The 16,459-nt window shown below is 36.6% G+C and overlaps 1 protein-coding gene across 21 annotated transcripts in view; it reads right to left on the bottom strand.

The window, feature by feature from the left end:
* BAZ2B (bromodomain adjacent to zinc finger domain 2B) overlaps positions 1-16,459 on the bottom strand; it is a 378,273-nt gene that overhangs the window by 122,996 nt on the left and 238,818 nt on the right. For 20 of the 21 annotated variants that reach the window (XM_027130377.1, XM_027130323.1, XM_027130316.1 and 17 more), the window contains one exon: positions 11,169-11,315. In XM_027130377.1, coding sequence (XP_026986178.1) covers positions 11,169-11,313 — 145 coding nt within the window. In that variant the 5' untranslated portion in view covers positions 11,314-11,315. Of the gene's footprint in view, positions 1-11,168; positions 11,316-16,459 lie in introns of those variants that run through there. The other variant, XM_027130486.1, reaches the window with a different exon arrangement.

Here is a 16,459-nt window from a genome sequence, read left to right as displayed (position 1 = left end):
TTATTGGCTCAGTTCTGGAGCTACGAAAGTCTGAAAGCAGGGTGTGGGCAAGGCCATGCCCCCTCTGAAGGTACTAAGGAAGGATCTGTTCCATCCTTCTCTCCTAACTTTTGGTAACCTCAGGCATTTTTTCCTATGTCTTCACATGGGCTTCTTTCTGTACACATCTCTGTGTCTAAATTCCCCCATTTTAATAAGGATACCAGTCATTTTGGTTTAGAGCTCACCCTAATAACCTCATTTTAACTTGATTACCTCTTTTAAGGACCCAATTTCCAAACAGGTCACATTCTGAGGAACCAGGGATTAAGACTTCAACATATTTTTGGGGGGAGGAAGAAACAATTTTATCCATAACCCTAGGTTCATTTTTAAGATTACTTAGTTGATTTGAAGGCATTACCTTTCTTTAGTAATTTACCTATAAAATTCTAATTAAAACTCTGAAGTTCTACTCATGAAAGTTAGGTAAGGACTCCCCTAGTGGCGCAGTGGTTAAGAATCCACCTGCCAATACAAGGGACACGGGTTTGAGCCCTGGTCTGGGAAGATCCCACATACCGCGAAGCAACTAAGCCCATGCACCACAACTACTGAGCCTGCACTCTAGAGCCTGTGAGCCACAACTACTGAACCTGCATGCCACAACTACGGAAGCCCGTGCTCCTACAGCCCGTGTTCTACAATGAGAGAAGCCACTGCCATGAGAAGCGCACTCACCGCAAGGAAGAGTAGCCCCTGCTCGCCACAACTAGAGAGAGCCTGCGCACAGCAACGAAGACTCAAAGAAGCCATAAATAAATAAATAAATAATTTTTTTTTTTAAAGTTAGGTAAAATATATTTCAAAAATACCTGGTGCCTTGTGATCAAACCCTTCATTAAATAAATCTACTGAAAGGAAAAAAAGCTAGACAGTTGAACATTCCAGGGCCTTTATTTGTGACTTAGAGATATCTAGAATATAGACAACTAAAAAACAATTATTGTTATAATAGTTCATACTATAATATAAATACTCAAAGAGACTAAAACTTTGGCTTTATATCCAAACCCTCAAGAATAAGCCTATCTCATTCTCTTGACAATTCTCTATTGACTGTAAACGTAAGCTCCATCTTTTAAATAAGAAGTTCTAATTAATAACTTTGTATTTTCAGGGTTTATTTATTCAATGCCTCATCAGTAAGGTCTGATCTTTTAAGATTCTTCACCCTGTGGCTTATAATGCCCATCTCTAACTAAAATCAGCACAGTTATTTGGTATTACCAGAGCAAAGCATAATACAGCCTAGAAAACTTATTAATTAGAGTAAATTTATCATTTAATTTGCAAGTCCTATTCCTGAGAGTTCACCTCTCCTTCCCTCCCTTTCTTCAACAATTGTTTCTTGAGCATATATTTTGTGCCAGGCACTGACTGGATACATATCAATAAAAAAAAAACCGTATGGTTCCTGCCTTTTAAATGTAGAAGAAGGGACAAATAAGTAAAACAACACCAAATCTATAATTATAAACTGTTGAAGAGTACTATGGAGGAAATTACTAGGTGCAAAAACAGGTAATAGTAGAGCAATTACCTAGACACTATGAACAGAGGAGACTTCTCTAATGTCTCAGGACACTTAACCTGAGACAAAGCATGAAAATCAGCCTTATGCAGTTCCTCTAAGACAAAGAGAGAACATGGTTGAGACCCTGAGTTGGGATTCGATCATGGAGGGTATATCAGTTAGGTTGAAAAGTACAAAACATCCAGCTCAAAATGGCTAAGTGAAAGGTAAACGTATTGATTCACATAACATAAAAACATTTGGAAAAGGCACACTTCAGATAAAGAAGGTTGGCTGAAAGCTTACTGGGACTTAATTTCTCTTTCGTCTCTTGGCTCTACTTCCTCAGATAGGCCCTTCCTTTTAGGTTCGTGGGACAAAAGGGTATCCTCCCTCACCAGTCCCAGTAAAAATCCTAGAACAGAATCTCTCTGCCTTTGATTAGTCTCATGTGCCTTCCTTAACCAATCACTTAACCATCGTTGTGTGGGAAATATGATGTTTGGACTGGCTAGATTGTATCACATGTCACCCCTGGAGTCTCAGGTGAAAATTTTTTTAAAAAAGAAAGTGATTCATTTTGCGGGGGACAACTTCAGGTAATGGTAGAGTAGTAGTGAAGTGGCCACACAAATCATCCACAGAAAATAATTTTAAAAATGTGATTTAAAACAACAACAAGGGACTTCCTGGTGGTCCAGTGGTTAAGACTCCGCACCCCCAATGCAGGGACCCCGGGGGTTCAATCCCTGGTCAGGGAACTAGATCCCGCATGCCGCAACTAAAAGCCCGCATGCAGCAACTAAAAGATCCCGCATGCCACAACTAAGACCTGGTGCAGCCAAATAAAAAAATAAATATCAAAAAACAACAACAACAAAACTAAAGATACTGCAAAGCATCCAAAAGCAGAGAAAAGTCAGGGGAAGGTTTAATCTGGAAAAAATGGTAACAAGAAGGGGTGAGAAGTGTGACTTTGTGGCTTTCTGGTCTGATACTGCTGTCTAAACCTCACAGCTATAACTCCAGAAAACAGTGGAAGATGAAACAGCAGGCTTATCAACTAAAGGTGCCAGAGGTCAGACTCCAGGGCTAAGAAAACATCAGGAAATCAGGAAGTTTAAAGGGGAAATCTTGGCAGTGATCAAACAGAAAGAAGGAGACTCAAATTCAGAGATTAAACTTTCCAAGTGCCTAGCTAAAAGTACACTGTGCGTGGGGCACCACAACATAGCCAGGAGAGAACGTACAGAAAGTCGGAGCTACACACAGCAGATCTGTTTAACTTGATGTATTCCTTAATTGAGTGCATACATTCACCATGATTAGAAAGCCTGAAGTATCAGAGAACAGAGTCGAAAGCTGGCAGAGCAGCTGGAAATCAAGGGGTAATCTTAGGAGCAAGGAAACCACAAAGAGAAAGAGAAGCATCTCTGCCACGTAGTTGGCTGACCCAACAACTTTCACAGGCACAGAGGTCGCGACCCACAGGGGGCCAGTCTGCAAAAGTGGCAGTGGGAAGCCAAAAAACAGAGCACATATCATTAGTATGTTTTTTGACCACAATAAAACTAAAATGGACATCAACTGAAACATTTAACATTTAAATGTTAAATTACTGACTTTTAAACAACCCATCAGTCAAAGAAGAATTCACAAAGGAAAACAGAAAATATTTTTACTAGAATGATAATGAAATGAAAACTATCAAAATTTGTGGGAAGTGGCTATAGTTGTATTTAAAAGGGAAATTCATAGCATTAAATGCATATATAAGAAAAGGAGAAAGGTCTAACATAAATGATCTAAGTTTTCTCTTCAAGAAATTAGGAGAAACGATGAGGAAATCCGATCCATGGAAAAACTGAAGGAAATAATAAAGGGCAGAAATCAATGAAACAGAAAACAGAATATCGGAAAAAAAAAATCAATGAAACCAAAATCTAGTTTGTCAAAAAGATTAATAAAAGGAAAAAAGAGCACAAATTGTTAATATCAATAATGAAAGAGAAGATATCATTACAAATCCTACAGACATTCAAAGGATAAGGTACTATTTTTTAAATTAATTAATTAATTAATTAATATTTTGGCTGCGTTGGGTCTTCGTTGCTGTGTGCAGGCTTTCTCTAGTTGCGGCGAGCAGGAGCCTCTCTGCTGTGGTGCGCGGGCTTCTCATTGCGGTGGCTTCTCTTGTTGTGGAGCATGGGCTCTAGGCGCACGGACTTCAGTAGTTGTGGCACGTGGGCTCAGTAGTGTGGCTCACGGGTTCTACAGTGGAGGCTCAGTAGTTGTGGCGCACAGGCTTAGTTGCTCTGCAGCATGTGGGATCTTCCCGGACAAGGGCTCGAACCGATGTCCCCTGCATTGGCAGGCGGATTCTTAACCATTGCGCCACCAGGGAAGTCCCAGGATAAGGTACTATTTGGAACAACTCTGTACCTGTAAATTCAACGACTTAGAGGAAATGGGCAAATTCCTTGAAAGACATCACTAACAAAGCTCACTCACAAAGAAAAAGATAACCTGAATAGTTTTATACTTCTATTTTAAAAGTTGAACTCCTGGGAATTCCCTGGTGGTCCAGTGGTTAGGACTTCATGGTCTCACTGCCGAGGGCCCGGGTTCAATCCCTGGATGGGGAACTAAAAAAATGCCACAACCCACACAAGCGTGGCCAAAAAAAATGTTGAACTCCTGATTTATTATCCTCAACAACAACATTAAAACAAACAAAAAAACAACAATCTTCCAAGCCCATATGACTTCAGAGTGGATTCTCCCAAACTTTTAGAGAAGAAATATTATCAATTTGATACAAACTCTTCCCTAAAAAAGGTTTTTAAGAAGGAAGGACTGGTCAATTGTGTCAATTCTTCCGAGAGGCTGAGTGAGATGAGGACAGAAAAGTGACACTGGTGTGGACTGAGATATACATAAAAGATGAGGAAAAGGATAAAGCACATACAACTATGTATTTTGAGAAGTTTGGTTATAAAGTAAGGGAGAAAACAGAGTAATTGCCAGAAGAGTGTTCGGGGTGAAAGAGGGAAGGGTTTTTGGTGTGTATTATTTTTTAAGATGGGAGATACTATGAGCATGCTTTTATACTAATGGACATGATCCAATAAATACAGAAAAATTAATGATACTGTATAGGAGGAATGGAGTCCTTGAAAAGTTTTTTGCAATCTTTAAAAAGAATTGATAGGTATTTGCTTTTGTGACAGTTAAGAGCCATATCGTCTTGAGTTAAGCATTTATTTTATTTGGTTTAACTTATATTATTACATAGAATAGTATATCAAAAGAGATCTGTAGTAAGTATATATGAGCTACTAGATGCACTAATGAAATACTATTTTTTTCAGAAGAAAAGAACCACTGAAGGTGGAATAAAGTTCATGTACAGGTATCAGGAGTTTATTATAATACAAAGGTGGGGAGATATGGCAGGGGGGCTATCACCAGATGAGCTGAAATGGATAGATAACTGGCTCATAATTTAACATGTGCCCCAACCTCCTTTTAGTGTACCTTCCTGTGATGCAGAAGCTGAACAGCTAAAAAGTATATTTACCAGTCTCTCTTGCAGCCAGGATTCTGGATATAATTTAGATTCTGCCAATCAGATGTATTTGGCACTGAGTTAAGCTGTTAGATTGGCAGGACATGAGGTGTCCTTTTTGCTGGTGCAGATCTAGCAGGCAGCACAGAACAGCCCTGGAGCCTGTTATGTCAGTGGTTCTTGATCACGGGATTGCAGCTGAGGTGGTATGATCCATGGAGCCACCAGTTAGCACAATGGTGTCCTGACTGAACTAGAGGTAATTTCCTTAAGCAGGTCAATTCAACAGTAATGCTCTGAAATCACTCATGGGGGTCAGGGGTCAGCTCCTCAATAATTTTATAAGTACCTGATTCCTTGTATTAAATCTTTCTGCTTAAAATAGCATCAGTGGTTTATGTTATCTCTAGCTGAACTCACTGATACATCAAACAACAATCTCAACTGGTGATAGTTCCAAAACCAAAAAGGCAATTCAGTCTATCACAACTGGCCTGGTATCTGATAACCATATACTTTTCAAAGTAATATTAAATGAGAGATAAGTGAAATCTCAAAAATATATATGCATAACCTTGGAGGTAGAGGACAATTTCTTAGACAAAAAGCATAACCATAAATAAAAATATTGGTAAATCTGCCGACATTAAAATTGGAAGTTCTTTTCATCAAAAGACAATGTAGAATAAAAAAAGACACACCATGTGGGAAAAGCTATCTCCCACAAAGATAACTGAAAGAAGGACCAGCATCCAAAATATAAAAAGAACTCACAAATCTATAAGAAAAAGATGCACAACCCAATAGAAATATGCACCAAAGCCCTAAACAATCACTTCAAAAGAGAGGAAAACCCCAAAAGCTATAAACTTATTAAAAGGCACCTTAATGAACACTACTTCATATTCATCGACAAAAATCAAAAAGTCTGCCAATGACAAGTGTCAACATGAATGATAAGCATCAGGAATTATAATACACAGCTGATGAGAAAATAAATTGGTACTACTGGTAAAGTTGAAGACATCTTCAAAACCGTATGCATATGCATCAGGATTCATGTATAATGATGGTCATAACATTGTAACTGGCAAAAGTTGGCAACAACTCTAATATTTACCAAGAGTATTTACAGGGATGTACAGTCCATTCAAATGCAACATGCAAAAAGATAAATGACCCTTTTACACTTTAAAACGTATTCTTCCTCCACATTTCTCATTACATCACCCGTCTCCCAGTTATCCAGGTCATGTCAGGGTTTCTCTCTCAATCTCTCTCTCAACATCCCTTTGCCCAAATCCAGTCATTATATCCTATAAGAATCTACTCCCCAAATATCTCTGGAACCTTGTTTCTTTCTCCATCTCCAATAACTCCTTAATTTTGGCCCTTATCATTTCTCACCCAGATAAATTTAAGTACCTTCTAATGGTCTTCTTTGCCTCTAGTCCCATCCTCATTGCAAACTGATGCTCTACATGCTGCTAGCATGCTAGCATTTTCAAAGCATTAAAATCCTTCCACTTGATCAAGTATGAATAAAAGTAAAGGTTACAATTTGCTAGGCACCTATTCTATGTCAGGCATTAGCTCAATTATCATTATAAAATGGGTATCATATTTATTTTATAGATGAGATACCGAAGTTCAGAAAGGGGTAATGTACCCAAATTCACATAGCTAATAAGTGGACAAGCCAAGATTCAATTTCAGGGCCTTTCAATTGCAAAGTCCTTGCTTTTAGTCAATAGATCATTCTGTCTAAACTCTTAAACATGGTGCATGAAGTTCTAAATGATCTGACCTTAACCTACTCCCCAGCTTGATCTCCTGTCCCTCTGTTCTATTTAGCCATAGCAGATACTGGCTATCCATTCTCTCCTTATTCCTTACTAATAACCTCTATTTTCTTCAGGATGGCAATATGCTCAGCTAAAAACTAATTTTCCTGGCCTTCCTTGAAGCTGAGATTACCATTCATATAGTTCCGACAAAAGAGATAGTAAGTGGAAATCTCTGGATGGGGTTTCTGGGAAAGCTCTTTAAAAGGGGTCAAAGTAAGCTGGCATACAAATTTTGCCCTCTTCTACTCCACCTTCTTCCTTCCTGGAAAACAGGCTGTAGGTGGATCAGCCTTCTAAAAGCCATGAGATTAAGACACATGGGCATGAAGGTCCCATACCTCAGAAGACAGGATATAAAATTAGGAGCCCAGGTCTATGATGGCATCACCCACCTCAGAACTGCGGATCTATGGACTGGTATGTGTATTTGCCATGTGTTCCTATTCATAGTTAATCATTGTCATAACTGACACATACCCTAAGTTGAGGCCTGACTGATCAACTTGCGATTTCCTCAATATACCATGATTTGGCACAGTTCTACAGAGGTAGGCCTGCAATTAAGATACATGTGTGGGGCTTCTCTGGTGGCGCAGTGGTTGAGTGTCCGCCTGCCGATGCAGGGGACGTGGGTTCGTGCCCCGGCCCGGGAAGATCCCACATGCCGCAAAGCGGCTGGGCCCGTGAGCCATGGCCGCTGAGCCTGCGCATAAGATATATGTGTAATTCAGTCCCTAACTTTAAAAGAAAAGTAGGCATACCCCAGCTTTAATGAGAGAAGTTTTAAACAGTTTCTCTGTTTTATACATTCAGCATTTTACAAGTTTTGTTTGAAGGGTTCTACCTCAAAAATGGATTGAAAACCTCTGGTCTATGGCACAGTTTAACTATCACTGAAATTTCTCAAAGTTCTATGCTTTGTTTGTATTAGGTCAAATGACCACAAATCTCGAACAAATCCACTCTGTAAAGTTTAATTTTGGAACTATGCTGAAATACTATTCTTTCAGCTTTCACTCAGAGATAATATGTGAAATAGTGTCTGAATACTTATGAAACTGGCATATAGGATATTGTGTATCATGTGGCCTTTTATACAAAGGTTCTGGTGGTATATTCCCCAAACCACTCAGAGCCAGGAAAAAGTTCGTTTTTCTCTGAGGAACTGATATGTTCACTAGCACTAGTATGTGAGCCATGTAGCCCACTATGTTTTCTTTTTATTCTTAACAGCTAATTAGTTAATTTTTTTGTTCAATATCTGTGGCTTTCCTTGGCTAATACTTTTATACTTTTTAGAGCCTATCTTTTAATATTTTAGTTAATTGTTTTGTTTATTATGCCAATACATTTATTGAAAGCTGTCCAAAATTATTTAGAAGTAGGCAAGTTATTTTTTTAAAATTATACTTTAAAGGGAAAAGAAATATAACTCTTCTAAGACCGACAAGACCCACTATATGCAGAGAGCCTTAGATTAATCAATCTTTATTGCAGTGTTATTTTCTATTCAAGTTACTGTAATAAAATTAAAGGTGTGTTGTGAGAGACAGTCCTCCAAGGTCCCTGCATGTTGTTGCCAAGAATGCAAGGTCTTGGCCACTCTTTAAAACTGGGCCATTTCTCAGGACTGCAGTGAGCAACCTTGATGGATGAGGTGACATTTCCTTAAAGACAAAGAGCGGCTTTGCTTTCATTTACTATAAAAGCAGTGGGTTGCCTAAGCCGTGACACAACCTCCACTATATGTATAAGATTCAACTGGGCCCCTCCGTGTTGCCCCTGTGGGACTTGGGAGACATGGGGAGCCAATGCCAACATGATGTTTATGCTATTTGCTATGCTATAGTAATAAAATCTCTGACCTAGGAGTCTCACATCTTCTACTAGCATCATAATAGTAACAGTACGTATGTATACTCCCAGACCCTGACAAGGTGTTGATTCAAAAGAAATTAGTTGATCATTCAAAGTTCGAAAGTAGGCTTGAATTAAATCCTTTGTAACTCAGAAGAATTCCTACAGAAATATCATTAATGAAGATGACAGAGAAAGGCCAATTAAAATAACTGTTTAAAACAAAAGAATGTCCTCAAAGGGACCATTAAAGAACTGGTGAGGTTTTGACATTTTTCATATGAAAATTCTTTTTTGTTGTTTCTATACATCAAAAACATTGAGGAGATTCAAATTGTTTAAAATAAAGAGGCTAGGCGCATTATCATTCTATAATTTTACTTTTAAAAGGAGAAAATTACAGACAACGACTAGGCCAAAAACAATGAATCAAATAAGAGAAGACAGGAAAATATGATAAACTGAATTATGCAGGACAACTGAGCATTCTCCATGCCTTGTAAGGCTCTACTTTAAACATAAACCACAACACTGCAAATGTTAAAAACAAAAAATAATTTCCTTAGAAAGAAAAAAACTCATGCTGTAGGTACTAAAGATATAATGTGTTAATAAGTGATATATTTTGGAATAAACATTGAAATAAACTATAGTTTCATTCAATTTAAGTATCTCCACATAAAAATTCAACAACCTATTTTACTTGCAAATAAATGATGAAAACTAATTCCTTTCTAGATAAGGAAATTTCTGATGTTATTCAGCAACTAAGCATACCCCACCCTTCTGCAACTCTCAACTACCACGAACAAAAAATAGCGCCCAACAGGTGACTACTCAGAATCATAAGCAATTCAAGTGTCACTAATTCAGAAAACTAAGTGAGAAATAGGTGGTAGCAAAGGGTCCAGAAAACTCAAGGCTCTGTACTCAAGGAGTGAAAGCTTCAACATTAAAAAAAAAAGGACATTTCCCTAGAAATATTATATATTTTAAATACAAATTCACAAGTAAATACAAAGACAGCAGATGGGAGGAACACAATGAAAGGAGCTGACACAAACGAAAGGAGAAGAGTTATAAAAAGCACGAAAGAATAATTACAAAAGTACAGCTGTGTGCAATCATTTAGACAAAGAAACAAGGTAAAATGCCAACCATGGTATCACTATTTTTGAACACAGCATATCATCAAAGGCATTCATCATTTTATATATAGCCATCATTTTATACACAAGGGAAATGTGGTTGAAGTTGTTAAATGAATGCCTTAACCAAGATTGTACAAGGTGCGGGAGAACAGGAATTTTATTTATTTTTTAAAATGTAATGGTATTTTATTTTAGTTATTTTATAATCACTAAGAAAATGTTAGAAAATTGTTCTGATAAAATGACATCCTTGTCATTCCATTGATTGGAAAAAAATCAGAATAATTCAATAAATATATATTTGACAATTTGCTAGGGTATTTTGTCAGCAAACATTCCATATTTACGTACTTCATTTACCCAAAATTATAAATCTAATTTTTAAAAAGTAAAATATCATTTAGTTCTAATGTTTAAACATATGAAATAATCTATAAGATAAAATATATTTAAGATTAAAAATCTTCCTAGTGATAAAGGAATAAGTTAATCAAGTTTAAGTTGAAAAAAAGAAAGTATTCTACCAAATATCCAAACACGTGTTTGGGCAAAAAGTGATTTTGAGGGGTAAATAAAAGTACCTTCCACATAAAACTAAAACTGAAGATATTTTCACTACTGAAATAAAGTTCCCTTTTTAGCAGTATAAACTTCATTCATGTTTAAGAAAAATTTGTCAAATATCTTAAAATATTTTTCAAAATATTTAAAACTTTAAACATATTTTCCATCAGGTAAATGATATGCCTTAGTATACATCTTGTGAACTAGGATAGCTGGGGTTTGGTGAAGGTCATTTCGAATATTGGAAGCAAATTTAGGGCAAATGGTCCATGGCATTGGGACCTTATCTTACCATCAAGGATTCCTTTATATTTCTTCACTCCCTCATGGGTCTATTCTTTTAAAAAAGTTTGCATGTATTAATTTATTAATTAAAATGGTCAAAGGAAGATATTAAAATGAAACTCTCAAAGCTTCTAAAAATCATAGAAAACATGGAATAAGCAGTGCTACTCCAGTGTGCTGATAAAATACAGAAAAAGCAGAGACTAAATGTTTAACCTAGCCATTGTTCAACAGATCAACAGATGTAATGAGAACATTTGATTCAGAGTTCAATAAAACACTATGAATGCAAATTAGTAAAAGGATGGCATTCTAAAATTGAGTTAATAAAGGGTATTCACCACATGGGTTGATTGTAGAGCTAAGTGAAGCAGCTCCAGTGGAAAGGCCGCCTTTTGAAACTGATGAAGCCACAGAAGGTATAGAAGATGAAGTTGGTGTAGCAGAGGAGGCTGTTGAGGACGGTAACCGTTCTCCAGACTCCATATCTATGGGAGGGAGACAAATGTTAATTTACAGTATTAAATAGTGGAATTAAGCAAAAGAATTAAATATATTTAAAATAAGTCAAACTTTTAGGAATACTTTTTTAAAATATGAAATAAGTTTAGAAATACATGTTCTTCAGAGAGATAAAATATGAAATAAATAAAATACAATTTAAAATACCAGTTTATGAAATAAGTTTAATGTTAAGTATACCAAATTTTCTTCTAATAGACTTGCAGAATATTCTTATATAAAAAAATAATAGGGCGTCCCTGGTGGCGCAGTGGTTGAGAGTCCGCCTGCCGATGCAGGGGACGCGGGTTCGTGCCCTGGTCCGGGAAGATCCCACATGCCGCAGAGCGGCTGGGCCCGTGAGCCATGGCCACTGAGCCTGCGTGTCCGGAGCCTGTGCTCCGCAACGGGAGATGCCACAGCAGTGAGAGGCCCGCATACCACGCACACACACACACACACACACAAATAATAATAATAGTCATTTGAATACAGTAACTTGATAAAACTGTGTGTTGCCATAACTTTAGGAAAATTAGCATATTAACTTCTTATTCTTCTTAAATCTCATGGTCTACTCACTTACATCATAATACCCATATTATCTTAATGAATCAAGAAGATACAACCACGTCTGAGTGAACTGTAACCCTGTCTTCTAAATCCAGATACCAATATAGTTGTAGGTCTTAAACATCCATGAATCTGACCTGGTAATCCCCAATACGGTAAGTCCTGCCCAAAATAGACAAATACATTTTAGAGTTTATACTAGAGTCTAGTCTGAACTATGGTCTCAAAATGTCTTTAGTATGATCCATTTATAATGACTTAACCACTTCTAAGCATCTGTATTAATTTGCTTAGCTATTTTGGGTACAACCTTACATTGGTCTTATTGTAATAGTTTATGTTGATATTAAAAATCTAGAATGGAAATGGATGAAGGAGTCAAAAGGTACAAACTTCCAATTATAAAACAAGTAAGTCATAGGATGTAATGGGCCGCATGGTGACCATTGTTAATAATACTTTATTGTACATTTGAAAGTTGCTAAGAGAGTAGATCTTAAAAGTTTTCATCACAAGGAAAACAATTTGTAACTGTGTGGTGATGGATATTAACTTTTTGTGGTGTTCATTTCACAATACACACAAATATCGAATCATTATGTTGTACACCTGAAACTAATATAATGTTATATGTGAATTATACCTCAATTTTTTTTTTTTTTTTTGCGGTACGTGGGCCTCTCATTGTTGTGGCCTCTCCCGTTGCGGAGCACAGGCTCCGGATGCGCAGGCTCAGCGGCCATGCATGGCTCACGGGCCCAGCCGCTCCGCGGCATGTGGGATCTTCGCAGACCGGGGCACAAACCCGCGTCCCCTGCATCGGCAGGTGGACTCTCAACAACTGCGCCACCAGGGAAGCCCTACCAATCTACTTTTAAGACTCTATTCTATAGAAATAAGGCACAAATAGTTCCTTTGTTATAACACTGTTTAAAGGTAAAATAAAATTGAAACCTGGCAGTACAAAAGAGTAGAACTAGAGCTAGTAGTATGAGGTTGGGGGCCTTTTTCAGTTTCAGTAAAAGTGCAGTTTTCTCATTTATTCTGGTTCTTGCTGTTCACTTAAGTGGGGAAAGTTTACCTCTTTTTTAAAAAACAGGCTTATGCAGCCATTTTCCTTAGAAGTTCTATTATATACATTATTCATATATTCTTTTATTTCAACTGTTTTAATCTTAGATATATATTTCTAGCCAGTATTCCTCTCATACATAAAGTACTTTTTGTTACACTGGCCTTAAGTTAAAACTTTTTTTCTCATGTTTTAATAGGTATTTCTTAGTTCTAGTAACTCAAAATTTGGTCAACTATTCCATGTTCATCTTATAGATACCTTTCTTTTCATTTTAAAGAAATTTAACAAATCCACTCTAGCCTTTGCTACTCTAGAATGAAGATTGTTTTATGCTTGCATTAACAAGGATTGGCTTTTCAAGTTTTTCTTTTTAAGTTAAATATTATTGAATTCAGATTTTATTTACTATTGTTCCCTGTTAAGCTTAACTCTGGAAAGAATCCTAGCCACCAACTTGAAAGTTAAAAGGTAGGAAGGCAATGCCTTTGTAACAGTGAATAATTCACAAAACAATCATTGGCTTGCCATATTGTAAGAACTATTCAAAGGAGAAAGTTTAAAATACATGTGCACCAAAGGATGCTAAAAGCAGTAGGTGAAAGTCTGAGTAGAAACAAGGTATTTGCATAGTCTCAAAGTATCTCCTTTAAGATATTTACTAATTAAAAAGGGCAAACACCACAGTGGAGAAACTATATCACCAATAATAAAACATATTGATATCCTGTATCCTCTGATGTGCTTAGAAGAGCATATCACCTCTGTGGTATTCTTCCCAATAACATATAACCTCCGTTGAATCATGAGAAAACATCAGACAAACCCAAACTGAGAGACCATATACAAAATAATTGACTAGTATTCATCAAGTATCAAGGTCATGAAAGAAAAGGAAAGACTGAGGAACTGCCATAGGTTGAAGACTAAGGAGATACAACAACTAAATAATGTGGGATCAGATTGGATTTTGGAACAGAAGAAGGACATTAATGGAAAAACTGGTAAAATTCATAAAAGATATGTAGTTTATGGTTAATAGCATTGTACCAATGTAAATTTTCTGATTTTTTAATTTTAATAATTGTACTATGGTTATATAAATTAATAACATTAGGTATATATATAGGTAATAACATTAGGTTATATAAATTAATAACATTTTTAACTGTTTTTTAAGTCTAAAATTATTTCAAAATAAAAAGTAAAGAAAAGAAAAAACAAAGTCTTGCATACAGTAAGCACTTAAAATATATATATATATAATATATATATATGTATGCATTGGGATTGAAGAGTGTAAACTTAGACCTTGAAGAAATAAAGAAAGAGATTACATTGTATCAGCAAGACACTTGATAATAGATGTTATCTGGGTTTAAAAACTGTATCTGAACCTTATTAGCTATGACCTTATAAATTATGTAACTTCAGTGAACTTCCAGTTTCCTCATGAGTAGTATGAAGGTATAACTGGGAAGATTAAATGGGATAATGCATATAAAGTTCTGAATACCTAGCATTCAATAACTGTCAGCAATTGTTTTTAATAAGTGAATGTCTGTGCATATAATTATCCATGGGTATATGTGGCAGTAAAAGGTATTTTTAGATTATTCATTTCAAGTAAATATTTCTGAGTCACATCTATTTATAGGTTATATGTATATGCATAGCATGTTTGACATTTTTTACCCAGATAAATTATGATAAGAATTTAAAATAGGGAGATTGGGATTGACACATATACACTATTGATACTATGTATAAAATAGACAACTGTTGGAAACATACTGTATACCACAGGGAACTCTAATGCACTGTGGTGTCCTAAATGGGAGGGAAATCCAAAAGGGAGGGGATACATGTATATGTATGGCTGATTCATTCTGCTGTGCAGTAGAAGCTAACACAACATTGTAAAGCAACTATACTCAAATAAAAATTTAAAAATAAAGAATTTAAAATAAATGCCTTGGGACTTCCCTGGTGGCGCAGTGGTTAAGAATCCGTCTGCCAATGCAGGGACATGGATTCGATCCCTGGTCCGGGAAGAACCCACATGTTGCAGAGCAACTAAGCCCATGCGCCACAACTACTGAGCCTGCACTCTAGAGCCAGCGAATCACAACTACTGAGCCCACGTGCCACAACTACTGAAGCCCGTGCACCTAGAGCCCGTGCTCCGCAACAAGAGAAGCCACCGCAATAAGAAGCCCGCGCACCGCAATGAAGAGTAGTCCCCACTCACCGCAACTAGAGAAAAGCCCCAGCAACGAAGACCCAATGCAGCCAAAAGATAAATAAATAAAATAAAAAACATTTTTAAAAAATGCCTCACAAAGTAGCCGCATAGCACAGGGAGATCAGCTCGGTGCTTTGTGACCACCTGGAGGGGTGGGATAGGGAGGGGGGGAGGGAGGGAGACGCAAGAGGGAAGAGATATGGGAACATATGTATATGTATAACTGATTCACTTTGTTATAAAGCAGAAACTAACACACCATTGTAAAGCAATTATACTCCAATAAAGATGTAAAAAAAAATTTTTTTAAATAAAAAAAATAAAAGAAACAAGTAAAAAAAAAAGCCTCACAATTGTATAAGTACAAATGGCAAGGTGTTTTACCTCAAAACTTTCAAAAAAACCTGGAGCACAAATATAAATGAAAGTTAACATATTAATTATGAGTTGAAAAAATTTACTCTGTGATCACATGAGTTATTATTCATCATTCAAGCATACTGCATAAAAGTTGGCAGAAATCCATTTATTCAAACCATCTTAGAAAAATACATTCATTAAAATAAAAATAGTATCCAAGAGCCACCTATTCCCAGATTTCGGTTCTGGCCAAAGCATCCAGATCTGATACTTGCACTCCTGTAACAGCCTCTCATTCTGACTCTGTGTGTTAAGAATACTACCTTCATCTCACGTTCCAAACAAACACCATCCAATCAATTCTTTGTGGCCAAAACCAGCCCAGACACAAGATAAAAATAAGCAGACTGTAAGAACATGATCCCCACCATAACACACTCACCTGTGGGAGAATATCAATTAGTAGGTATGTCTTTTAGCTTAAGGCCATTCATGAGAGGATATTTTCTAATGTATAACTTCAGGATTTTCTTATTTACAAAGCTAATCAGGTAGGGTAAAGATTACTACAACTGAAATTTAACATATAACACTACAGTTAAAAAAAAGTTGTTGATGTGAATGGGTGAAAAATGTGTGATGATGAAGGGATTTTAAATGATTTGATCCATTAGAGATCTTTCCCATGGTCTGAAGCAGTAGTTCTTAACCAGAGGTGATGCTGTAATACCCCCTCATCTACTAGGAAAACATTTGACAATGTCTGGGAACAGCTTTGATTGTCATAACTGAGAAGGTGCTACTGGTATCACATAGAAAGAGTCCAGGCAGGGATAGTGCTAAACACCCTACAATTCACAGGACATTCCCACAGAGATAAT

This window comes from Aethalodelphis obliquidens, unplaced genomic scaffold (assembly GCF_003676395.1).
Source record: "Aethalodelphis obliquidens isolate GAN/ISIS:26980383/991018 unplaced genomic scaffold, ASM367639v1 scaffold2, whole genome shotgun sequence".
NCBI lineage: Eukaryota > Metazoa > Chordata > Mammalia > Artiodactyla > Delphinidae > Aethalodelphis > Aethalodelphis obliquidens.
The sequence above is the reverse complement of the archived record's forward strand: the minus strand, read 5'-3'. Positions and strand labels throughout refer to the sequence as shown.